Here is a 27,876-nt window from a genome sequence, read left to right as displayed (position 1 = left end):
AATCCAGAGCAACACACACAGAACGTTGGAGGAACTCAGCAGGTCAGGCAGCATTGACGGAAATGAATGAACAGTCAACGTTTTGGGCTGAGACTCCTCTTCCAGATTGAGAAGGAAGGGGGAAGATGCCAGAATAAAAAGGTGGATTGGGGGAGGGGAAGGAGGCTAGCTGGAGGGTGGGTGGGAAAGGTCGAGGGCTGGAGAAGAAAGAATTTGACAGGAGAGGGGAGTGAACCATAGAAGAGAGGGAAGAGAAGGGGGCCCCTGGGGGAAGTAATAGGCAGGTGAGAAAAGGTGAAAGGTCAGAGTGGAGAATGGGGGTAAATTTTGTTCACCAGAAAGAGAAATCGATATTCATACCATCAGGTTGGAGGGTACCCAGATGGAATATAAGGTGATGCTCCTCCACCCTGCCTACAGGAAACCCAATTACTGTACATATTCCTGGACATGGAACCAGTTGGGATGGCCTCATCCCAGGACTGCGCAGTTTCAAGAACAAAATCAGGGAATTTTCTTGAGCATATTCCTGCACTGCAGAGTTACTTTGATACAGGTCCAGCATAACGCGGGCACTGAGGTTTACCACTGGTGTTCGGGAGTGCAGTGGGTTTGAATGCCAGCTTGCAGTTACATCCATCAGGCCTGTTCTTCAATACTTTATCCCTGTTGCTTTATGTTTAAAAATATAATTGAATCCTAACCCTTCCGTGGCCTAAATGTTCTTTCTAATTATCTATCTAATCTCCTCCATGCCCATTCCTCTTCCAAACATCTGATTCCTTCAGCTATGACAATGTACATCCCAGTCTCCCTTGACTCCAACATTCAGATTCAGGAGTTATTCTTCTAACTCTTTACCCTGCTCTTTCTTTAATACTACCTATAGCCAAAGGGCAGAGAAACAAGCCTTTCATGTATGTAGCCGACTGTCTGTCAGTTCTCCAGCTCACCTGGAATCACCAGGTTCTGTTAATGTTGCGCTAACCAGAAACACACAGATCTTGCTTCAGGCTTACAAGTGGAACTGAAGTGCAGAAAGGAACTTGGCAGGGCGCCAGGCCGAGAGCAAGCACACATTCTTGATTCGACCGGGGATTGATTCTTCTGCTCTGTGGCAATATGAAGAGCTGGAATAAGATCAGTCACCATTCTCTTACGACAATTCGCATACCATGAATGGGTAAACACTGCGACTAAGGAAATTAGATGGAAACCAGGTCCTCTCAAAAGAGTTCTTGGCTCATGCTCAGACAAAATTCCATTCCCGCCTTGAATGGAGATGTCGCTTCAGGGAGGCCATCCCCTTGACTCTACCCATATGAACAGCACACACTTCAGCCTCTTTCACAATCTTATCATGGACGAATGCAATTTACAACCAAAATATACATGTAAGTTGCAATTATTGTGGCAAAGTAAGAACTGCAGCAGCCAATTTGTGCGCAGCAAGCTCCACTAATTGTAATTTGATAATGATCAGATTTTTTTTTGTTCTTTAGGAGACTGGGGATAATTAACCTGTTCCCGCTCCCTTCAAACCACCATAGAATCGTTTCTACCCTCCTGTGGGAATGGACACAGCTTGCTGTTTTATCAGAAGGGCAGCACTGCACGGGTAAGTTTGTCTGTATTGTGAGCTCAAGATCTAGGGGTTGGGGGACTGGCAGATAGAATTATTTTTAATTTATTGAGATATAGTGTGGAACAGGCTCTTCCAGCCCTTCGAGCCGCACTGCCCAGCAGTTCCCTGGAATTAATCCCAGCCTAGTCACAGGACAATGAACAATGACCGATTAACCTACCGACTGGTACGTCTTTGGACTGTGGGAGGAAACCCAGGCAGTCACGGGGAGAACGTACAAACTCCTCACAGCCAGTGGCGGGAATTGAACCCAGGTCACTGATACTGTTAAGCGTTGTGCTAACCACTGCTCTAGCATGACTTCTTGAATTCCACTGAGTTTCGTATTCCACAGATAGCCAGATGTTTTATTTTATTAAATGCAATCGTGAACAATAGCCAGATCAGAAATGCTGATCAAGTCAGCTAGTTCCCAAAGAGAACTCTGACAGGCCAATCAGATGGTTCACCTCTGCTCAGCGACAGAACATAAAAAGAACCATATGTACAATTAAGGAATATTAAAAAATAGTAGAGATACTGGAGTCATCGTGATCATGATGAAGTCTGTTGGAGAGAGACATTTATACACATGCTGTCCTCCATAATTCAAAGAGATTGAAGGATAAGGTTGCAGGGTGACAAAACATGGCAGGAGCATTTGGAACTAAAAACTAATCCCTACTGAGAGAAAACAGCACCTGTTCTTTCCACACTGTTCTCCAGCAGTTTAAGGACTAAGTCCAGCCGGAACATAACTCACAAGTGCTCTTGAAAGTCGGGTATTAACCCTACCCACTAACAACCAAGCATTGCCATCCTGGTCCCCTTCATGATAGCTTATGGAGAAGCATGTGACTTCCCTCCCAGAGATGATAGGTGTTTGTGCACTCGACTCTTGAAGGCTTGGACCCCATCGTTGCAGATGTTTCCAAACACAGCATCTGGACTTAGATTTGTGGGATTAGATTTCTGATTGCCATCAGATGGCATTGTGCCAGAAGAAACGAAATAGAAACCCCTATAAGATCCCTATACCCAACCATAAACAGTAAATTAGTTATCTATCTTATGACGTCAACGTGGCAGATAAGATGACAAATCAATTACAACCCTGCTTTGGGTAAGGTAATGCATATGTTATTGGCTATAACCAGGAAGTGGGGTGGAGATATGTCTCTACCAAAGGAGGTGTAAGGTGCTCCTTCCCTCCGCTCTCCTGCAGGTCACCCTTAGCAAGGTATAGCACCTGCTCAACCCCCCCCAATCAGGATCATGTGAAGCTACAGGAGCAGGGGGCAGATGGTCGTGTGAGCAGCCAGTGCATATCACAAGTCCTGGCGCCAGGCTCACAATCTCTGAGGAGTATTGATAATGGCTGGGGTCACCTGTCTTGTAAAGACACTGCCCAGAAGAAGGCAATAGCAAACCACTCCTGTAGAAAAATTTGCCGAGAACAATCATGTTGGAAGAATGGTGCTAATCCTCTTGCAGGAGGGTTCCTGATCGAGGGCTGAAAGTTTTATAAGGAGTTCTTTGTTGCCCTGCTGGCTGCGTTCTCGGAAATCCCAAGCCAAAACACTTTAGATACTGTCAGCGGCATTTCATTTCCACACATCCAGGTACCAGCAATGCCAAATAGAAACATAGAAATATAGAAAATAGGTGCAGGAGTAGGCCATTTGGCCCTTCAAGCCTGCACCGCCATTCAGTATGATCATGGCTGATCATCCAACTCAGAACCCTGTACCAGCCTTCCCTCCATTCCCCCTGATCCCCTTAGCCACAAGGGCCATATCTAACTCCCTCTTAAATATAGCCAATGAACTGGCCTCAACTGTTTCCTGTGGCAGAGAATTCCACAATGAGATGTATTAATTTTATTTCAAGATACTGTGCGGTAACAAGACCTTCCAGCCAATGACTCCCCTGCCGCCCAATTACATCCATGTGACCAATTCACCCACTAACCCCCCCCCATACATCTTTGGAATTTGGGAGGAAACCAAAGCATCTGAAGAAAACTTATGTGGTCACGGGTGGAACGTACAAACCCCTTACAGACAGCGGTGGAACTGACGTAAAATAGCGTTATGCTAACCACTGCACTATGAATGACACTTAATTGTTTTTACTTTGTAGTGTTGTTGAGGGAGGACCGTTGACCCAGAACTTTGAGAAAATTTGATACACCTGCGAATTATCCCAGAGACCATAAGACATAGGAGCTAAATTAGACCATTTTGCCCACCGAGTCTGCTCTCCCATTCAATCGTGGCTGACTTATTTTCCCTCTCAACCCCAAAGGGTCTTCTACTTCCAGCTGAACTCGAAACATCTAGTCAAAGCCTGGCATTAATGTCTCATGGCACTGTGACAGATTGTGAAACAACATTACAAACTTGGTCATTTGCGGGTAAAAATAACCACGATTGGTGCTGTATTTCTGTAAAAACTCAAATGATTCAAAGTGATCTTCAGAGATAGTAATTTTCTATACCTCTCGGGACATATGACAGCAGTCACAGCAAATGATTGATGCTTATCATCCTAGGGGGAGGTGGTACCTTTCTTCATCCCAGAAATAGAAGAGATGCTTAAAAAAAAGGCAAGCCTTGGGATTTTTCTGAGCAGAGTAAAAATCATCTCTTGCAGTGCATTAGCTGCTGTAATGTGGAAAATACAGAGGATTTATGGGTTTTCTCCTGGGCTACTTGCTGCAGTGCTATGACGTTCAAGTTGCCGAACAGTCCAGCAAATGTTATCAATCTCGCAAGTCTAAACGCCTTCTCGAGATCTGTATTATTCTTTGTTTAAATTGTTAACTATGTCACTTAACTACCCGTGTTAAATATAACTATAAGTAATCGCCTCGCATTTTTCCAAAAATAGTGTTTCCATATCTTCAATAAGGAACGTGCTCAAATTCTATTGTTGTCGTCCCTGTTGTACAATGGAACTACACAACCCATAATGCACTGCCAACACAGCCAATGAAGGAGCAATTATAAACCGAAGTACCAACCCTCGCTGTCATAGGCTTTGAGCCGCCAAAGGTGGATGGAATTGCTGATTGGCTGGGCCTAATGTCAATCAGTTGCAGCATGTGCCGCTGTCAGGCAAGGATGAGCTGCCCAGTAAATAGGTTTTGAATTCTTCCCATCTAATTTTAACCGGTGCAGGAGCCTGACAAGAGCAGTGCTAACAAATCTCAATTCCCCGCATCATAGATTCCCCCTCCCCGCTATTTTGGTTTAAAAGTGGATGAAAACAAGATAGTCTGCAATGCCAGCTCAGCACAACAGATCTAGGGCCAAGGAGAGAAACAATGTTTTAAACAGACCCGAGTTCATGTCTCTCAATCAGCCCATGAGGAGCGTCCTTGAAGGGAGAAGTTCGCCGAGGAAGTACAGCGGACAGCCGGGGCAGCCGCAGCAGGCTCCGGGAGACAGCAAGGAGTCCGCCCAGCTACCGGAGGAGGACTGCATGCAGCTCAACCCTTCCTTCAAAGGAATTGCTATTAACTCCTTGCTGGCTATTGATATCTGCTTGTCCAAAAGGATGGGGGTCTGTGCCAGAAGCTCCTCGACCTGGAGCAGCGCCAGGCCCATTGTCAAGCTGATTGGAATCACAGGTCATGGCATCCCCTGGATTGGCGGCACAGTCTTCTGCCTGACCAAGAGTAACACGGTAGCCGGGCAAGAGGTCCTTCTAAATCTTTTAATGGGTGAGTTGTGCTCTTTAGAAATAGAGTGTATTTCTCAATCACTTGCTTTCCAGATTTAACTACAGCAGATGCCACTGAAGATCAGCTGAGCACTTTTGCCACGAGAAGGGCAAAGTGCAATGGGAATTGGGTCAATGGTCACTCTGTGGGATAATAACAGGTTCTGCGTTTGGAGTACTGTATATGTTGAAGGCTTCGCTCATGGTTTTTGGTTCTGCTTCTCCCACGATGGCGAGTGCAAACTCCAGCCCATAGACTCTCCCAAGCATCCTCTTGCCCCACCAGTCCTTCCTACCATCTGGAGATGTGGACCCCAACCTTGGACTCACTCAGAAATGTGGACTAATACATTGGGCTACTGATTTGAGCAGAATACAGGGGTGGGGAATCACTGGGAGTTTAGGGAGAGAGGGAAAGAGCTTTTACCTAGGTTGGACATTCAGAGGACAAACCCCAGGAATACATCTAACCAAAGATGGCACCTCTGGTATGCTTTCTGAGACCATGATTATTTGATATTACACTTTGAATATAATAGGCTGGGGAGTCTGGAAAAAAAACGCTTCTTAGTGTGGTTGCCTTATTGGTAAATGAATCCCTAAATCAGAGCTTTGAGCCTGTCAGTAATAACAAAGTGAATTATATGCAAATGAGTATTTTATTACACTTTGAATATGTAAATGAACATTTTATTCTATCCCTGATACCTTACAGTGTATTCCTATTGTTTCATGAAGCTGGAACATTTCTAATGCAGTCCACTCTGTATGTTGGTCACAATGTAATAACAGTGGTATATGCATTTATAAAGCATCATTAACGTACCGATAAGTCTGAGGAAGATTTGACACTGAGCAACAGAATGACATGTGAGAGCAAGTGTACAAAAATTGGTCGAAGAGTCAGATTTTAAAGATTGTCTTAAAGACGGATGGAGAGATTTTGGGAGGGAACTCCAGACCTCCCAGAGTGAGGAATGAGTACAATTAACCTCAACATCAGGGAGAAATCCACTGCTCTTTTTCAAAACATTGGCTCTGTGAACTTACAGTCACCCAAGAAGACAGTGAAGAAATCGGCTGAAAAGAGCCTTCTGACTAGGCTGTCCTGCTCAGGACAACACAGAGCACTGGCCTGGATTTAGTCGTTAAGTCTGTGATGGGGACTTAAATCCAGTTTGCATCCACAGGTCAAAGCAGCCCTTATGACTTGCGGCATTTTATTCTCTGTGCTGCTGGAGCTGAGGACGTGGATGAAAAGCGTTTGCAATGAAGAGCATGGTGCTGGGGTAAGTTGAAGGCGCAGTGTCAGAGCAATTGCGCACGCCTGACACAGTGGGGTGTTGTAGGCCACGGTTAACGACTACTGTTAACGAACCCTGGCGTAGACGGAAAGAGGATCAAGGTGGAGTTCGTGGCCATGTGACATGAGTGAGTTACAAGGGAACAGCTGGGAAAATAGGATAATGGGATGCTCCTGGAGTTGCATCGACCTGAAGGGCCGAGTGGTCTCTTAAGTTAGAAGAAATATGAAAACGGACATTGATGGAGGACAGTTACTGACCCTAACATCAGGAGCACTGACAGTGACACCATTAGTAGTAGCTGACAACAGGGGTTTGCTACTGACAACAGAACAGTAATGGTCCCCGACAATGAGCACAACTGATAGTGGAAGCAGCAAGTGACATGGTGAACAGTAGTTGATACTGGGACTGAGAACGGTTACTATGACTGGGAGCAGTAACTTGTGGATTGAACCCGGCCCTTCTGCCCTCTGAATCCAGGGATGTTAACTGGCTCTGGGAGCAGGAACTGAGAGCGGGAGTCTGGAGTCTGAGCTGCTACCTATGTAGCGGCAGCAGTTGAAAGAATTAATAATTAACACTGGGAGCGGGAGCTGACATTGATACCCAGAACAATGGCTGATGGCGGTAGCAATCAGCAACTGTATGATTAGTACTTGCTCTGGGATCAGGGACTGAGACCCGGAGCGGTAACTGACACCAGCAGTGGGAACCAAACATGGCACTGGTAGCAACTGAGGCCTTCTGTTGTTGAATCGACTGTGGATGTTGCACCCTAGCTGTCTACGTGATATGCAAGCCAGGACAACATGCTATGGAGAGCAAGCTCACGCCCATGTTGCAGGCTCCCCCTCTCCACGCAGCTGATGAACCCAAAGGAACGGCAGGGACCGCTGCAATTTGGCACCAGTGCTGTCACAAAGTTGCCAGTGTTCAACTCAATTGTAGAACTGCCTTAGGGACTCCAGCTTTGGATTTTTCCTCAAGGTTTACTCCTGAAGCCTCCCCCCCACCCCCAAATACGTGGGTATAGATGCAAGGAAGCGGAGGTTTGAGATCAGAGTTTTCCTTCCCCTAGATGGGGTGCCAACCACAGGCGACGAGCCTCATCTGCCCAAAGCCACTGGTTTTAATGCGCCAAGAACCCGGTTTTGCCCCTTCTCCTGTCAGTAGAAACAGTTCTGCTGGGGTTATTGGCTCATTCATACATGAAGGCCTGGAGCTGGTCTTGGCTGTCAGAGACTATTTGAGATGCAAGCCATTGGGAGAATTTAGTAGGTAGCGGAAGCTTGTCCCCACTACCTCCCTCAGCTCTAACGACCATAAGGAACCTGGTAGCAACTAACTAGAGGAATAATAAATGTAACTGACCCCTCACACTAAACCTGACCCTTGCCTCCGCATCCTGACCGACCCTTGCCTACACATCCCCACACCTGAGCACTCATTCTCAACAATCCAACATCACCCCCTCCCACACCAACCGTAAGTAATAATCCCTCCCCCCACCTTAGCATATTCATAACCATAAACCTGAAAATTTGTGCAAGGAGGAGGACGTTCCCAATAAAGGAAAGTGTTGAACCAGGTTAACAAAGGCTGGGCCAGGTCAAAGTGGCAGGGTCACATGACACTGAATCTCCAGGAATGAGATCAAGAAACTTAAGAGGAATCATTTTCCCACTGCCCGCATAATTGTGAAAGATAACGAATTTCACGACGTGTGCCGGTGATATTAAATCTGATTCTGATTCTGACAGCATGAGTAATAACTGATACTGAGAGTAGTAACTAAGACCAATGCTGGGAGTAATAACTGACACCAGGAGCAGAGACCAATGCTGGGAGTAATAACTGATGCCAGGAGCAGAGACCAATGCTGGGAGTAATAACTGACACCAGGACAAGAGACCAACACTGGGAGTAATAACTGATGCCAGGAGCAGAGACCAACACTGGGAGTAATAACTGACACCAGGAGCAGAGACCAACGCTGGGAGTAATAACTGACACCAGGAGCATAGACCAACGCTGGGAGTAATAACTGACACCAGGAGCAGAGACCAACGCTGGGAGTAATAACTAACACCAGGAGCAGAGACCAACGCTAGGAGTAATAACTGACACCAGGAGCAGAGACCAACGCTGGGAGTAATAACTGACACCAGGAGCAGAGACCAACGCTGGGAGTAATAATTGACACCAGGAACAGAGACCAACACTGGGAGTAATAACTGACACCAGGACAAGAGACCAACACTGGGAGTAATAACTGACGCCAGGAGCAGAGACCAACGCTGGGAGTAATAACTGACACCAGGAGCATAGACCAACGCTGGGAGTAATAACTGACACCAGGAGCAGAGACCAACGCTGGGAGTAATAACTGACACCAGGAGCAGAGACCAACGCTAGGAGTAATAACTGACACCAGGAACAGAGACCAACGCTGGGAGTAATAACTGACACCAGGAGCAGAGACCAACGCTGGGAGTAATAATTGACACCAGGAACAGAGACCAACGCTGGGAGTAATAACTGACACCAGGAGCAGAGACCAACACTGGGAGTTGAGAAGAGATAACTTCAGGCATCATATTGCTATGGTCTGGGTTTTTGCATCCAAAGTAGATTCATTAATTACTCACAAAAAACCAGAATGAATAAATACTTGATAGTGTTGTATTTAATAACACTTGCGTAAAAGGGGAAGAGCTCTTTCAGAGCACAGACTCTGACCTATTTGAATGAGTTATTGTTCCAATGTGGTTGTTCTGTTTTTGTTCATTTCTGCTTTTGTGAGGCATTAGAAACCTAATGACCTGTGTTTAATCGGCACTCTTGATGTTGTTCTTTGATTGCACTATTGACAGCCTGTTTCCATCTCCCAGCTATCTAGAACTGGTCAGGATATGGATTATAGGCTGTTCTTTGTATTGGCAGCACCTGGTCCAAAACTTGACTGACCAAGTCTTACAACAGGTCACATTTCCTTTCCATTGAGCTCCCACAAACATAACATGATAAACAGGAATAATATTGAGATCCAAAGACTGTTACCAGCTGGGCTGCCTTGTAAACATGTTGAAGCAACTTGATATGAAACAGAATTCAAGTGTCTTTTAATAGACCTGCTGTCACTGCATTAGGTGCAAAAGAGGAATGAAAGGTCTCTATGATTGAGCAGTAGATTCTTGACGTATTATACAGCTTTAAGCTAAAATAAGTAGACTAATATACCATTTTAATGTTATGTTTCTATTGTTGGAAGCAAATGATTGTGTGGCACTAATTTTAAAGAAGAGCCAGGAAGTTATCCCTTAACTCTTGACTAATATTTATCTCAACATGAACCATTTCTAAAACAGATCATTTGGTGTTTATGACCTTCTGTATGAAGGTTTTGCAATGCAGAAATTACATGTTACTTTCATTGCAATCCTACAGGAAAGTTCCATTGGCCATTAAATATTTTGCAGAACCTTGAAAACAGTTCTAGAAACGTTCCCTTGCTATTTTGCTGAGACCATTTAATAAGACAACAGGATGTACAACTTAACACAAAAGGGCAAAAAGAGATGTGGAAAAGGGACCAACAGAAAGTTGTTGAGGGTCAGGGGGTCAGCTGGAAATTTTGAATTCAGATTGATGTTTTTGTCATCATTGGTATGATGTGGTACGAATGACAGAACCAAGACAGGGAATGAGGTGGCGATCAGATATGATCCTTGAACAGTGTAAAACTTCCACAATGAACAGACAACATCTGTTGTTCTTATTAACCAAGGCTTGGGAATAACTTGTAAATGTGATTCTTAAAAAGGTCTTGAACCTTACTTTGTTGAATGATTTCACTTTTCCTGCTGAGCTCCCTACTTTTGTGCAAGCAGTGTTAATCATTCTAATCTGGGTAGCCTACTTTACAACTATTTAACAATCTCTGCATGCTAAAGCCTAGTTTAGGCCAAAACCTTACTTAAATGAGTGCTTTTGATGTCATGGGTCCAGAAATAATTTAATCAAAGGGGCACAAAAGAACACATGCTGCAGTGGGTGGGTAAACGCAGAATACTTAGTATTACTTGGAAGCTACAGGCTATTTGCCCCACTGTCCATCATGTGTAATAGCCCACAGAATTTAAAGTCCCTTAGACAAGGCACCCAGAACCGACAATAGCATAGCCAGTGTTACTTTACTGATTGGCCAGTCAGGCTGCTACACCTATGAGATCTGGAGATGAAGACCTAGGTAAAAGTTTGTTTTTATATTACCAGCTCTGATTGGCAAGTATACCTGAATGGTTTCTCACACTACCTGTCTTACAGCTCCCGTGACTGGTCTCCTAACTTTAAAGGATGTTAGTGAATTAATCTGCCATAACTTCTTGGCCATTTTTACGAATACCAATGATACAAGAATAACTCGTGTCACTCTGGATTATTAGATTGGTCCTCTGGATTACTATTCTAAAGTCTTAATAATGTCCCATTTAACTCATGAAATTGGAAGCCAACAAAACTGGTGACAGTTGGTGTTATACCAATTAACAGCCCAAACTTTGTTATAATGGAATTTCCTTAAAGGCATTGGGGTTATAAAATCTGGTTGGATGTAATTCTAAAGACTTCATTTCATCACATGAGTTCTTCTTGCCAATGGTTCTCTCCTCCCACCTCAATGCTAACAGCCAGTCATTACCCATCGCTGTGATGCAGTCTTCCCACACCACTGCACTACTGATTTTTCCTTGGCCAACTCTAACATCTTGAGGTAAATACATGAAATGTTTAAAGGAACCCAGTAATTTTACCATGAAGTTGCTTTGAAAATCAATCTTGAGTTCTGGGACCATCATAGAGAACTGGCAATCTATGGATTAGTGCAACCAAGTTATAGGTAAAACCTGTGGAAGGGTGTAGGTAATGCAGATATTCATGGATCTTAATTTTTTTTTGTGCAATTTGTGTTTAAGGCAGGACCATTGAATGTGTGTTTATTCCCCTGCAGGAGTTGAAAACAACTTTGTAAATAAGTCCAAGAAAGATCGAGAGGAAGTTCAAATTATTACTGAGGCATAGTAATGTAGTGGATTGATTGCCTGTAATGAGAGTAAGAAAGTACACCATTCAGCCCTACACAGTTACTCTTGTTACGTACCCCGTAACTGGGTTGCCAAACTAGCAGAAATGGATCACTCAGTTGGAGTCTGGAGTACTAGAACTAAGAAAGTTTTATTAAAGAAACAAGCAACACAGTAATCGAAAGGATAATAAATGCAACAGTTCAGCGATGATAAACACACATGTGCACAGAATTAAGATAACAGCATCAATCAAGCTCTATCGTTGTCTAGGGGTAAATGACCAAATTTCAAAATGACTCAAAGTTCAGTCCAGTTCAGTTCGCAGTAATCGTTGCCATGGCGATGGACAACGTGGGGGAAGAGAGAGATAGAACAGGAACAACTGATCATTCAGACACGGCTTCACTCACAGACCGGCGAGATGGCTCACAAGCAACTTTTGGGCGGGTCCTTGGTGATGTCACCTGAGGTCACCGACTGTGACCCCTCCTCCAGATGCGGTCGATCCTCTGCAGTGAACCCGGCACCCAGGCAAGGGCGGACACACACCGGGTTCCCGCTGATCGTACCTTTCCACCCTGGTCGTTGTCTGGTACTTCTCACCCACTCGTGAGAGGCGCACCGCTTCCAGGGTCTCGTTACCTCGGGTGGCGTGTGTCCCTGTCTTAGCGAACCTGTCCCTTTTTATCCCCCTGCTGGGGTATCGCCTGTCCATCACTTCAAACAGTTCAGGGTTCAAAGGGGGAGCCGCTCCAGACAGCTCTCCCTCTCCCACGTCCCTTCATTACACATCTCCAGACGCTGCTCCATTGTTCCTTATCTCTCCTTCCCCTGAGGGCAGGTGGCAGACCAACTGCTGATGTCACTGATGCTAACCCAGGCCAGCAAACATCTTAATTTTATGTGTATTCTCGTAACACTCTGCTTACTAATGTAGAGTGATCGAAGCAAATAACAAAGATATACACTGGATTCCAATTATTGGGCCGTTGGTTAATTGGGACAACTCTTAACCAACAAAAACTAATCAAGAAAATAGTCGGGATTTCCTTCATTTATCTGGGACACTATGCCACTTAATTGGGACAGGAGACTGTTGTCAAACAGTTTCTAACTACCATAAATCTTGTGCACTTGGCTGTTAGACTCAACACTGTGCTTCAAGCGAAAAGTTTTTAAATAGCGTCAGTTGCTTGTGTTCAAAGGGAAGAGTTTTTTTGTCACTGATATTTGCTGAGAAATGAGCAGTGAGGCAATTCAGAACTGTTTTGCTCACTGCGGTTTCAAGTATTCAGGCTTGGAGATGCCAGAAACGGCCGTGAGTGAAAATGAAACAATTTCACTACTTCAACAAGTTAGGAATTAGGAAGAGTCTGAAGGCATCAACAATCATCTTGAACATTACAACGAAAATGAAGACTTGGACAGTGCACTTGTCAACTGCACCGTATCAAGGCAGTCCATTATCTGCACTGATTTTGTTCATTTACGGTCAAAAAAATGCAATGTGGATGAATTCTTCCATCAGTAACTATTAGGAATTAATACGCAGTTTTATAGTACTGCAGTAGCATTGGTAGTGTTCCAATTTGTTACTCAGTTTGTCTTTTTTTTATACCTAGTTAACTATTTCCACGAAACTTCAATTAATTAGGGCAGTGGCTTAATTGGGCCAAAATATATTGGTCCCGATGGGTCCCGATGAGTATCCAACAGTTTCAAGCAGTTCATTCGTGATATAAAACTGAAATCCATTGTACTTAAATACTTGAGGGTGAGAGGAACAGGAAATGATGCTAATGTGGGGCTACATGGACCCTTTGCTTAATGGTTTTGGTCCATGGCATAATACTTTATATTTTATTGTCGCCAAACAATTGATACTAGAACGTACAATCATCACAGCGATATTTGATTCTGCGCTTCCCGCTCCCTGGATTACAAATCGATAGTAAATATCAAAAATGTAAATTATAAATCATAAATAGAAAATAGAAAAATGGAAAGTAAGGTAGTGCAAAAAAACCGAGAGGCAGGTCCGGATATTTGGAGGGTACGGGCCAGATCCGGGTCAGGATCCGTTCGGCAGTCTTATCACAATAAAGGTTGGAATCCCATGTGGGGTTAAGCAATCCAAAATGTGAGGACAGCTGAATGGAGCAAACACTTGCCAAATTGTTGTAGATTGTAATTTACCTGCACGAATTTACCTGGTTTTGACTCGTATTCTTTAATACTTCTACCTAACAAAGTTCACCCAGTTTTGGACCTGGAGATTCCAATTATTGTTTAGCATTTGGATTCATAGCATGTACAGTGATTCCTGATTTTACTGTTAAAAGGCCTGATGTTCTGATCAGAAGGTGTAGATACCCCGTAACCACTCATTCTAATCTATTAAATACTTGATCACATCATATTCCAGTAGCAGTCTAACTTTAATTTCCTTGGGAATATAATGAGTGGCTAACTGACAACCCTACTTTTCTGTGTAGGCTGTCTATTGGTGAAATAAGATAGGAAAAAAAATAGGGGAAACTTGCACTTTTATAATATTTCATAAATGGTACAATGATGTAGCAAAGAAGAATGGCATTTGGACCGTTTGCCCATGTCAGCTGTCTGAAGAACCTCTAAATAATCCACCCTGCATTTCTCCCATCTCTCTGAGGAGGTCCTTCTTCAACTACTTTTCCTACTGCTGCTTGAAAATTATCGTTGAGTCTGTATCTAACAGCCTTTCAAGCAGTTCATTCTGGGATATAAAATCCATGATATAAAAAAATGTCAAGCAACACACACAAAATAGAGGAACTCAGCAGGTCAGGCAGCATCTGTGCAGGTATCCTAGATCACAATAACCCATGACATAAAAAATGGAAGTGCAACACACACACACACACACACACAAACACACACACACACACACACACACACACACACACACACACACACACACACACACAATACTGAGGAGCTCAGCGGGTCAGGCAGCATCCATGGAGGCACATGAACAATTTTGGGCTGAGACCCTTCATTAGGCCTGGAAAGAAAGGGGACATGAAGTGGGGGGGAGGAGGAGGAGGAGGAGGAGGAGGAGTGGGAGCCCAGGCTGGCGGGTGATGGGTGACTCCAGCTGGGTGGGTAGGTAAGCGGGGATGAAGGAAAAGATGTGAGAAGCTGGGAGGAGATAGGTGGAAGAAGCAAAAGGCTGAAGAAGAAGGAATCTGATAGAAGAGGATAGTAGCCAATGAAATAGGAGGTAGGGAACCAGAGGGAGGTGGTGGGCAGGGAGGAGAAGAGAGCGGGTGAGAGGATCAAGGAATGGGGGAAGACAGGGGGGTGGAACAAGGAAAACAGAATGGTGTGGTTATCAGAAGTTGGAGAAATTGCTGTTGATGCTGTTAGGTTGGAGAATACGCAGACAGAATATGAGGTGTTGCCCCACCAACCTGCATTAGACATCATCGTGGTAGTCGAGGAGGCTGTAGGTGGACATGTCTGTATGGGAATGGGAAGTGGAATTGAAATGGGTGTCCACAGGGAGATATTGCATGTTGCAGTGGATGGAACAAAAGTGCTTCCTTTTATTCGCTCCAAAACTTTGGCCAATTAACAAATCTGTACCTTCTGCCTGTGGAAGCTGCTTTGCCTTATTTCAAATCCGTCATAATTTTGAATATATCCATTAAATCTTCCTGTAACTTATCCTGATGTAGAGAGAGTGATCCAGCTTTTCCGGTCTGACCTCATTATTCATTCATCCTCTCTAAGGCCTTAACATTCATCCAAATGTGTGGTGCCTACATTAGTCACAAAACTTCAGCTGTGGCCCAGTCAGTGTATCATGGAGGGTTAGTATAGCTTTCTTGTTCCTTCACTTCTAATGTCAAGGATGATAATTGTCTCTTTAATAAACCTGTGAAATCATGACACTCTCAAAAATTTCTGTCATTTATTTATGATGCTGCGTCTCCATTAAATCTGCATCATTTAGTTTCTGTCCAAAATGGCCATTTCTATGCCAGATCTTGTCTGTTATGGATGTGTCCATGTGTCCATTTCAGTATTGTGTCCTTGACAATTCCAAGTTACTATTCCTTTGATGTACAGTGCATTATTATTACAGTATTATATATCAAAAAGAGCAGTCACCCAATGCTGACTCTTAGGGAACAGCACTGCACCCTTTCCTCTGTTAAGTAAATGACCTATATTCTCTGCTTTCTGGCATTTGGCCAATTTCCTTACTTACACGGGCACAATTCTTTCAATTTTGCTGTCAGGTTTATTACATCGTACTTTGTCAGTGTCTGTATGCACAACACTATCTGCACCACCTTCACAATCCTCCACCAAACGACTCAGTTAAATCTGTTAAACACCATCATGTTCGACAAGTCAATGACCTCAATTATTAACTCATATTTTACCAAATAATTTTGTCTCTTCCACTGTTAGGTTCCTTGCCCAATGCTGGTTGTCACTTTCGCTCAATCCCACAATTCTGATTGAGAAGTTACAGAACCTAGGCCTCTGATCCTACCTCTGCAATTGGATCCTCGACTTCCTAACTGGAAGACCACAATCTGTGTGGATTGGTGATAATATCTCCTCCTCGCTGATGATCAACACTGGTGCACCTCAGGTGTGTGTGCTTAACCCACTGCTCTACTCTCTCTATACCCATGACTGTGTAGATAGGCATAGCTCACATACCATCTATAAATTTGCAGATGATACAACCATTGTTGGTAGAATCTCAGATGGAGACGAGAGGGTGTACAGGAGTGAGATACGCCAACTAGTGGAGTGGTGCTGCAGCAACAACCTGGCACTTAATGTCAGTAAGAGGAAAGAGCTGACTGTGGAGTTCAGGAAGGGTAAGACGAAGGAACACATATTAATCCTCATAGAGGGATCAGAAGTGGAAAGAGTGAGCAGTTTCAAGTTCCTGGGTGTCAAGATCTTTGAGGATCTAACCTGGTCCCAACATGTCGATGTAGTTGCAAAGAAGGCAAGACAGTGGCTATACTTCATTAGGAGTTTGAAAGGATTTGGTATGTCAACAAATACACTCAAAAACTTCTGTAGATATACCATGGAGAGCATTCTCCTTTTCAATATTTTTATTGATATTATATAAATTGCATGAATACAAATACAAAATTCATAAGGATACAAGTAAAAATACGAATTACATTACATTTAAATCACAGTAATATGATCACAGTATCCCATATTCCAAATCAATCGTGTAGAAAAAAGGATTGGATTATGAAATGAAATAAAATAAAATAATTGTATTTTTTAAAAATTTACCCTCATTACCAAAATGAGCTGGTTGGTAAAAAAAAAGAAAAAAGAAAAATACATTACCATATGATATTATAATAATAATGGCTCAGATCCATACTTTAATAACAGTTCAAAGATTGTGAAAATAACTCAGAAAGGGTCCCCATAACATTAGAAAATCATGTTTAGAATCAGAAATCGAACAACGAATCTTCTCTAGATCAAGGCATAACATAACGTCAGATAGCCATTGAACATGAGTGGGCGGGGCGGCCTCCTTCCACTTGAGCAAAATCACCCTCCTGGCCATAAGAGACATAAAGGCCAATACCCACAAATTAGATGGCTTCAATTTTGTAGCACTATCCTCAACAATACCAAACAAGGCAGTCAAAGGATTGGGCTTAAAGCTGACATTGAAAAGTGCAGAAAAAGTTTGAAATACATCTTTCCAGAATTTTTCAAGGCTCGGACATGTCCAAAACATATGAATTAATGTGGCCACTCCATTAGTACATCTACCACAGTAAGGAGAAATATCTGCGTAGAAACAGGAGAGCTTGTCTTTAGACATATGAACTCTATGTACCACTTTGAATTGTAATAAAGAATGACGAGCATATAATGATGAAGAATTAATCAATTTTAAAATAATCTTCCAGCTCTCTTCAGATATGAAAATCTGTAAATCCTTTTCCCAATCTCCTTTAATTTTATCTAAAGAGGCCTTTTTCAGTCCCAACAGTAGACCATAAATGTAAGATATTGAACCATTATCAAAGGGTTTCAGATTAAAAATTGTATCTGTTATATTCTTATCTGGACTTGTAGGAAATATCGATGTAGTTATAAAGAAGGTAAGACGGGGGCTATACCTTATTAGGAGTTTGAAGAGATTTGGCATGTCAACAACTCAAGAACTTCTATAGTTGTACCGTGGAGGGCATTCTGACAGGCTGCATCACTGTCTGGTATGGAGGGGCTACTGCACAGGACCGAAAGAAGCTGCAGAGGGTTGTAAATTTAGTCAGCTCCATTTTGGGTACTAGCCTACAAAGTACCCAGGACACCTTCAAGGAGTGGTGTCTCAGAAAGTCAGCATCCATTATTAAGGACCTCCAGCACCCAGGGCATGCCCTTTTCTCACCGTTACCATCAGGTAGGAGGTACAGAAGCCTGAAGGCACACACTCAGCGATTCAGGAACAGCTTCTTCCCCTCTGCCATCCGATTCCTAAATGGACACTGAATGCATGAACACTACCTCACTTTTAAAATATATATTATTTCTGTTTTTTGCACAATTTTTAAATCTATTCAATATATGTATAGTGAAATTGATTTACTTATTCAATTATTAATGTTATTTTTTTTCTTCTTCTACATTATGTTTCATCGAACTGCTGCTATGAAGTCCAGAACCAGAGGCCACAGTTTAAGAATAAGGGGTAGGCCATTTAGAACGGAGTTGAGGAAAAACTTTTTCACCCAGAGAGTTGTGGATCTGTGGAATGCTCTGCCTCAGAAGGCAGTGGAGGCCAATTCTCTGGATGCTTTCCAGAAAGAGTTAGATAGAGCTCTTAAAGATAGTGGAGTCAAGGGATATGGGGAGAAGGCAGGAACGGTTTACTGATTGTGGGTGATCAGCCATGATCACAGTGAATGGTGGTGCTGGCTAGAAGGGCCGAATGGCCTACTCCTGCACCTATTGTCTATTAACAAATTTCACAACACATGCTGGTGATAATAAACGTGATTCTGATTCCCACTCACTCTCTCAATCTCTCTCCTTCTTGGGGCAAAACGTAGTATCTGTAATTGTTCGGTCCCCCTCACATCTTAGTGACTAATTGATGTATTTATTGTTTTCCCAATGGTTATTTTGCATTGCATGGCACCGCTGCCACTCAGTTAACAAATCCTACGACACGGGCAGGTGATATTAAACCTGATTCTGATCTGACATTTCGGAGAAGGATGGGAAGGTGGAGACCCACCCTCTTCCATCTCCACTTCCACCAGCATCTTTAGATTCGTTGCATATGGATTGTATGATTTATTTCACTTGGAGTGTTGGCAGCCTTTCAAAAACCACCTTCTATTTTTATTCTGCCTAATTTATCGACTAACTTCTGCATTATGATGGTGTTAGCAGGATATCCTGCTTTCCATTTGCTGAATTGTTCACGTCTGCTTGTGTGTGTGGTGGTGGTGGGGGGGGGGGATAGATCCTTAATGTTCCTTCCAGCAGACAGCACGTTCAGCAGTGCAGCGCTCTTTCATTACCTCACTCTGTTCAGGGATTTAGGATCCACACCCTTCTGATACAGGGGCAAGGCGGCCCTGACTGAGCCATGGCTGACAGCCTGGCGTTCACACCTCATTTAAATTGTCAGACTGCACCACTGGAGTGCAGTCGACGTTTGTCAGCCTAACATTCCGTGGCATGCATTGCCAAAATAATGGCCCACATTTTGCTGGAGCAGGGCTGTTTATGGTATGCCTCATTACCTAATCTGGTTTGAGCACAATTAAATTTCAACAAAAAATTGCCCAGATATGCTGTTGAACAAGTGACAGGACATCTGGGACCTTGATGAATCACAAAACCAACAAATTATTCTCTTAATCAGTGAAGTTTGAGAATTGACTATTAAGGAATGGAAGAACTGAGAAGGAGTGAGTAAAGGCAATGCCAAGTCAGAAATAAAAACAGAGTGAGAAAGGAAACTCGGATCAAGAGAGAAGAAAGAAGAAACAGAAAAAAAAATTAAATATAAAATGTACTTTCTGAAAAATATCCAGAGCATTCGCTGTCTGAAGACAAAAAAGTCCTCACTTACAATTATTTATTTTTTGGCTCAGTGAGTTTGATTGGAAGTCATCAAGAGTTATCATGTTGAAAGAATAAAGCAGCACAAGTAATCCACAATGTGGCACCTCCCAACCCGTAGAGTACTTCCTCCCCAAAGGTTGCAGGATACTTGGGACAATACTGTGGATTATTCTCGTTTTCAACTAGATCAAGCCCTTCATATTTTTAACATTAATAATTGAAATCAGTTAAAAGATTGTCTGGATTGGACTTGCCAGACACTGAACAATTGATACTGAAGGAACAGATGCAAAGTTGCTATATAAATAGCTGCCCGGGCCTCTCAACTGCCTGTAACTCCTTTGCCAGTGCAGTTTCCAAGCCTCAGATAAAAACATTGTACTCAAACGCACACAGAGCACAGGAAATGATTTATAACTGAAAGGATGCAACTGCATGCAAACTATATTATGAATAGGAGTGGAAAATAACAAATTTATCATTTTCTATGGTTTCTGGCACAACAGGCACTTGTTAAACCCCCACAACTCTTCCACTTAACCCACAATCTATAAGATATTTCAGAAATAGCCATGAGAGAGCAGTGACGTAATTAGAATATGTTGCCCTTTTTTCCCCATTTTCAGCTAGATATCATTTTAGTTTTATGACTCAAATGCATATGTGCCTCTATGGCTGGGGTTTCTTTCTTTTGTTAAGCCATTGACCTAATACCGTTAAGCAAAGTGTGCCTAGACTCCAGCCTGGGAGCCCCTGCTCTGTGGTATTGCAGAGTTAAGGCTTCCTGCTCATGGAGAACTTATCACCTTGGCAGTGTTATAAAGTTACTACAGGTGGATTATGGCGGGAGGAGAAAGGTCGCTATCTGAAAAGTCTTAAAACTGAATGACAATTAGATCGTTATTGATACACAGACTGGCCTTTGGAACAAGAATGAGGAAAAGAGAAGCAGCAATGAGTCATTTTGTTGTGGCAGTTACAGAAAAATGTCCCATTGAACCCCTTCTCTTTGCTTTTTATGTTGCAATCTTCCTTCCTCTCTCACAGTTCCCACCCTCTTTTCCCTTCCCGTTCCTCTTTCTGGGTGTATGCATCCTTCTGGACATCAAACAGTAAAAAACAAAGAACGGTTTAGAGAGGCTGTGGTTTTTGTGTTGCATCAGTCACTCAGAACCCCATGAGTGCCTCGCTATCCCGTAGCGCACAGTGTCTGACCATGACTTTGGTGCAGTACTTAGACCACCTTCTTCTTTTGCAGGAGTCTTGTAAAATTTAAAGCACGCAGGAATGGAGTCCGGTTTCCATCATGACTTTGGAACACAGAACCCTCTTAAGCCTGTAGCCACCTAAGCCCCAAATAGACATTTCTCGATTACTCCACTGCTGGGCAGTAGATTACATACCTGACCAAAAGATTAGATACTCCTTCTCTAATCAACTATTAATTTCCCCAGTCCCAGTCAGTCACAAAGCTATCATGTGACCTTTTAAAGATGTTTAAATATTTACACATTTGATCCATGACATTGAGAACACACAGGAAAGAGGCACTACAAACAGAACACAATCATTGATATTGTAGAAACTTGTTTAAACACAGCATACACCAGCACACTGTGTTCAACAAATACAAGTATATCCTCAGAACCCTGACAAAGGATTCTGCCGCTTTGATAAATTTTCAATATAATTTACACTGTACCATGAAAAAGGATTATATCAATTTGATCAATCTCGTGGAAGCTTGTTCAAAATCTCAGTTCCACCTCATTTTTAATGCCCCCCACTTTTGCACAAGGATCCTATGATCATAACCAACCAATCACCAGACCTTGGGACATTTGTTGGGCTTCATAACCAACCATTGATAACGACAAGGCTTCTAGACGATTTAACATCCATCACTGAACTTCATAACCTAATAGGTACAAACATTAAGAAAAATCATTGTGCTAAACATCAGCATCACCTCCAGAAGCCAATGAGAAGATTTTTAAAGAAGCTTATTTCATTTTATGCCATCTTTTGCCTAGATGCTCCAAAGCACTTTAGAGTGATCAGCCGCGTCATTTAGGGAGACAAGGTTCCCAATTTGTGCAAAGGCCCATCTCACACACAACAATACAATAGTGGCCAGATCATCTATTCTAGTGATGGTGGAGAAACCTGTGGGGAAAATGCAGAGGACTGTGATGCTAACATCTGTTGCTAGGTGGGGACAGTGCTGACATCTCCACTGGCTCTGATTATTAGAAACATGGCTGCACAATTGACTAAAATCAGAAATGAAATAACGGGTGATAGATTTTGAGAAATGAAGGAGCCAACCCTGAAGACAGGGTGCTAGACTAGACTAGGATGGTCAGATAGTATTCAAGAACACACACAAAATGCTGGAGGAACTCAGCAGGCCAGGCAGCATCTATGGAAAAGAGTACAGTCGATGTTTTGGGCCGGCACCCAGATGGTATTCAAATTCCATTTTGTATATGTTTACAAATAATGTTCCTCTACAGTGAAAGGAAGTGAAAGCATATATAGTATTTTGACAACCTCAAGACTTCTCAATGTGTTCTACAACAAGTGCAGTGCTATGCTAATGTTAGAGACTCACACAAAAGTAACATGATTACAGCCATCAACAGGAATTCTGCAGATGCTGGAAATTCAAGCAACACACATCAAAGTTGCTGGTGAACGCAGCAGGCCAGGCAGCATCTCTAGGAAGAGGTACAGTCGATGTTTCAGGTCGAGACCCTTCGTCAGGACTTCCTCCCATGCCCTTATACTTCCTCCCTTACCACCATTCAGGGCCCCAAACAGTCCTTCCAGGTGAGGTGACACTTCACCTGTGAGTTGGCTGGGGTGATATACTGCGTCCGGTGCTCCCAATGCGGCCTTCTATATATTGGCGAGACCCGACGCAGACTGGGAGACCGCTTTGCTGAACACCTACGCTCTGTCCGCCAGAGAAAGCAGGATCTCCCAGTGGCCACACATTTTAATTCCACATCCCATTCCCATTCTGACATGTCTATCCACAGCCTCCTCTACTGTAAAGATGAAGCCACACTCAGGTTGGAGGAACAACACCTTATATTCCGTCTGGGTAGCCTCCAACCTGATGGCATGAACATCGACTTCTCTAACTTCCGCTAATGCCCCACCTCCCGCTCGTACCCCATCTGTTACTTATTTTTATACACACATTCTTTCTCTCACTCTCCTTTTTCTCCCTCTGTCCCTCTGAATATACCCCTTGCCCATCCTCTGGGTCCCCCCCCTTGTCTTTCTTCCCGGACCTCCTGTCCCATGATCCTCTCGTATCCCCATTGCCAATCACCTGTCCAGCTCTTGGCTCCATCCCTCCCCCTCCTGTCTTCTCCTATCATTTTGGATCTCCCCCTCCCCCTCCTACTTTCAAATCTCTTACTAACTCTTCTTTCAGTTAGTCCTGACGAAGGGTCTCGGCCTGAAACGTCGACTGTACCTCTTCCTAGAGATGCTACCTGGCCTGCTGCGTTCACCAGCAACTTTGATGTGTGTTGCATGATTACAGCCATTGTTTTAGTGACAATCAGTGCTACATAAACACAGGCCAGAACACCTTACTGCTCTGCAACGTAGACCCACCTGAAAGCAAAGGGAGGGAGGTTAACTTCAGCCTCATTTGGAGCAGTGTCAGTATGAAATTTCGTCAAGTCTCTGAAATAGAACTTGGGCTCACACCCCTCTGACTCAAAGGCAAGACTGCCAATCAAGTCCAGATGACAATAAGAAATGAGTAAGCACTTAGCAAGAGTTGGGTTATGGAGGTCTGAGCAAACACCAGATTTCCTCAATCCGACTCTTTACTGATAAACAAGGCTGGACAATCAAACTACCTTGAGTACAACGATGCAAGTTGTTGTTAATTTTTTTTAAAAAAAGCTTATTCTCTGGATAAATGAAACACTGGCATTTGTTGACCTTGCTTGGTTTCCCCTTGAGGAGCTAATGGTTGGCCCTAGAGTACTGAAGGTTCTTTGCTGGGAGTTTTAATGTTGGTGACACATGGTGGGAGCTAACGGTATTCCCCAGCGGCTGCTGGCCTTGTTGGTCCAGATAGAGGAGGTGGTAGATTTGGGAGGAGCTGCGTGAATATAAAAGGTAGGCAAAAGACAAATTTGAGCAAAGGCTTTGGGTCTAAGACTGTGAGAACAGTATCTAATATTAATTCTACCAGGTGATGTAAATACGTGTGCGGTCTGAGTGCACAAATCATCTTTCACTGGGAACAGCCCTGTGCAGTTAGTTGTAATGGGATCGCTACTTAGTCTCAGCTGTCCTACCCTTGGCTTGTTTTTCAGTTCCTCAAACATTTTAATTAAATGAGTTTCCACTTGATGATACTCTCTGTATCTTTTCCATCACAGTCACTTGGCTGTGGCAGCACGAAGCCAGTTGCCACAGAGCAAACATCTGATGGTCAAATTTCAAAGTAAATTTATTATCAAAGTACGTGTATGTCACCATATTCTAGGCTGAGATCCATGTTCTTGCGGGCATTCACAGTAGAACAAAGAAATACAGCAGAATTGATGAGAAAACCACACACAAATACTGTCAAGCAACCAACGTGGGGAAGAAGACAAACTGTGCAAATACAAAATAATAATGATAATAATAAATAAATAATACTGGGAAGATGAGTTGCAGAGTCTTTGAAAAGTGAGTCCGTCGGTTGGGTTCAGTGATCAGTTGAATGTTGAAGTGAATCAGAATCAGGTTTAATATCACTGGCATATGCCGTGAAATTTGTTGTTTTGTGGCAGCAGCACGATGCAATACAGAATGATAAAAATTACATTCACACTCATTAAATTAAATAAATAGTGCAAAAAGAGGGAAAAATACAGAGGTAATGTTCATGGGGTCATTGTCCTTTCAGAAATCTGATGGCTGAGGGGATGAAGCTTTTCCTGAAATGTTGAGTGTGTGTCTTCAGGCTCCTTGATGGTAGCAATGAGAAGAGGGCGTGACCTGGGTGGTGGGAGTCCCTAATGATGGATGCTGTCTTTGTGTGGCATTGCCTTTTGAAGGTGTTCTGGGGAGGCTAGTGCCCATGATGGTGCTGGCTGTGTTTACAACTTTCTGCTGCTTTTTCCAATCCTGTGCAGTGGCCCCTCTACACCAGAAGGTGATGCAACCAGTTTGCATGCTCCTCACAGTACTTCTGTAGAAATTTGTGACCTACATCATGACACACCAAATCTGCATAAACTCCTAATGAAATATAGCTGCTGCCATACCTTCTTTGCAATTGCATCAATATATTTGGCCCAGGATAGATCCTCAGAAACTTGAAACTGCTCCCCCTTTTCATTGCTGATCCCTTGAAGAGGACTAGTGTGCGTTCCCTCAAGTTCCCCTTCCTAAAGTCCACAATCAGTTCTTTGGTCCACACTGAGTGCAAGGTTGTTGCTGCGATGCCACCCAACCAGCTATCTACCTTGCTCCCATACGCCCTCTCGTCACCGTCTAAAATTCTGCCAACAATAGGTGTGTCGTCAGCGAATTTATAGATGGCATTTGAGCTGTGCCTAACCTCACAGTCATGGGTGACAGTGAGGAGGAGGTGTTATTTCCAATCTACACAAACTATGAGTGAAGTTGTCAACGCTGGTCGGGAGCCTGATAGTTGTAGGGTAATAACTGTTCCTGAACCTGGTGGTGTGGGACCTAAGGCTCCTGTACCTCCTTCCTGATGGCTGCAGCGAGAATAGAGCAGGTCCTAGATGGTTTGGAGTGCTTCACGGATGCTGATTTCCTGTGACAGTTCTCCTTGAAGATGTGCTCAATGGTGGGGAGGGCATTTCTTGTGATCTGTGAAGGTAGGCTGTATTCGCCATTTTTTTTGTAGGCATTTCCTTCCAGAGTTTTGGTGTTTCCATACCAGGCTGTAGTGCAATCAGTCAGGAAACTCTCCACTGTGCATGCACAGAAGTATGTTGAAGTTTTAGATGACATGCTGAATCTGCATAAAATTCTAAGAAAGTAGAGGCACTGCATGCCTTCTTTGAAATGGCACTAATGTGCTGGTCCCAGGACAGATCCTCTGGTATGATAACTCCAAGCAATTTAAAGTTACTGCTGATCCCAAATGAGGACTGGCTCATGGACCCCTGATCTCTTCCTCTTGTATCCAACAATCAGCTCTTTAGTTTTGGTGACAATGTTGTGGCACCATTCAACCAGATTTCCAGTCTCCCTCCTATATGCCAATTTGTCACCACCCTTGAATCGACCAACAACAGTAATGCCATCAGCAAACTTCAATATGGCGTCAGAGTTGTACTTAACCTAACAGTCAAGGGTATAAAGTGAGTAGAGCAGAGGGCTAAGCACACAGCCTTGCGGTGCATCTGTGCTGACAGTGATTTTGGAGGAGATATCGTTGCCAATCTATATTGATTGGGATCTGCAAGTGAGGAAACTAAGGATCCAATTGCACAAGGGGGTATCGAGGTCTAGGTCTTGGAGTTTATAGATTAGTTTTGAGGGGATGATAGTCTTGAACGCAGAGCTGTAGTCAATGAAGAGCATCCTGATACATATGCATCTTCACTGTCCAGATGTTTCAGGGTTGAGTGAAGAGCCAATAAAATAGCATTTGCTTATGACCTGTTGTGATGGTAGGCAAATTAGAGCAGATCCAAGTCACTCCTCAGGCAGGAGTTGATGTGCTTCATGACCAACCTCACAAAACACGTCATCACTGTGGATGCAAGTGCTACTGGACGGTGTGACCACCCTACTTTACTTCTGCCCAGACCTGACTAGCTGCAGACAAATGCTGGAAGTGTAGCTTAGACTGGACCAGACCTGTGCACAATACTCCTATATAGTTGCAGCAACACTTCTCTACTCTTGCAGTGAAGGCCAGTGTACTTCTTGCCTTCCTAATTGCCCGTTGGCATTTATTGCTCCAGGTGATAATTCACAGTAATAATTTTGCAGAGAACTGAAGTTAATCAGCTGCCTCAGTAAAGCATAAACACAAAAAATTCTGCAGATGCTGGAAATCCAAAGCAACGTGGACAAAATGCTGGAGGAACTCAGCAGGTCAGGCAGCATCAGTGGAAATGAATAAACAGTCGATGTTTTGGGCTGAGACCCTTCTCTAGGACTGGAAAGGAAGGGGGAAGTCAACAGAATAAAAAGGTGGGGAGAGGGGAGAGAGGACTAACTGGAAGGTGATAGGTGAAGGCAGGTGGGAAGGAAAGGTAAAGGGCTGAAAAGGAAGGTATCTGATGAGGAGAGGAGAGTGGACCATGGAGAAAGGAGGGGCCCCAGGGAAAGGTGATGGGCAGGTGAGAAGAGGTAAGAGGGCCAGGGTGGCGAGTAGAAGAAGATGGGAGTGGGAGGGAATTTTTTTTTACCAGAAAGAGAAATGGATATTCATGCCATCAGGTTGGAGATTACCCAGACAGAATATAAGGTGTTGCTCCTCCACCCTGAGGGTGGCCTCGTTGTAGCACAAGAGGAGGTCATGGACCGGCATGTCGGAATGGGAATTGAAATGTTTGGCTGCCGGGAAGTTCCGGTTTTGGCGGATGGAGCTGAGGTGCTCAACGATGCAGTCACCCAATTTACGATGGGTTTCAGCAATGTATAGGAGGCTGCATCAGGGGTACTGGACACAACAGGTGGCTCCGGTAGATTCGCAGGTGAAGTGTCGCCTCGCCTGGAAGGACTGTTTGGGGCCTGAATGAAGGTGAGAGAGGAGGCGAATGGGCAGGTGTAGCACTTTGGCTGCTTGCAGGGATAAGTGCCAGGAGGGAGGTTAGTGAGGAGGGACAAATGAACAAGGGGATCATGGAGGGAGTGATCCCTGTGGAAAGCGGAGAAAGTGGGGGAAGTATGTTTTTTTTAATTAAGTGCAATCGTGAACAATAGCCAGATCAGAAATGCTGATCAAGTCAACTAGTTCCCAAAGAGAACTCTGATAGGCCAATCAGAT

At 43.6% G+C, this 27,876-nt stretch overlaps 1 protein-coding gene across 3 annotated transcripts in view; it reads left to right on the top strand.

Annotated features, from left to right (window-relative positions):
* Nucleotides 1-4,681: 4,681 nt before the first annotated feature.
* LOC134359868 (inactive phospholipid phosphatase 7) overlaps nt 4,682-27,876 on the top strand; it is a 49,353-nt gene continuing 26,158 nt past the window's right edge. Inside the window, exons 1-3 of one of the 3 annotated variants that reach the window (XM_063073641.1) lie at nt 4,682-5,351; nt 6,541-6,639; nt 16,203-16,252. In XM_063073641.1, coding sequence (XP_062929711.1) covers nt 4,910-5,351; nt 6,541-6,623 — 525 coding nt within the window. In that variant the 5' untranslated portion in view covers nt 4,682-4,909 and the 3' untranslated portion in view covers nt 6,624-6,639; nt 16,203-16,252. Of the gene's footprint in view, nt 5,352-6,540; nt 6,640-16,202; nt 16,253-27,876 lie in introns of those variants that run through there. The other 2 variants (XM_063073640.1, XM_063073639.1) reach the window with 2 other exon arrangements.

This window comes from Mobula hypostoma, chromosome 21, assembly GCF_963921235.1.
Source record: "Mobula hypostoma chromosome 21, sMobHyp1.1, whole genome shotgun sequence".
Lineage (NCBI taxonomy): Eukaryota > Metazoa > Chordata > Chondrichthyes > Myliobatiformes > Myliobatidae > Mobula > Mobula hypostoma.
Note: the sequence above shows the minus strand (reverse complement) of the source record. Positions and strands in the feature narration are given on the sequence as shown.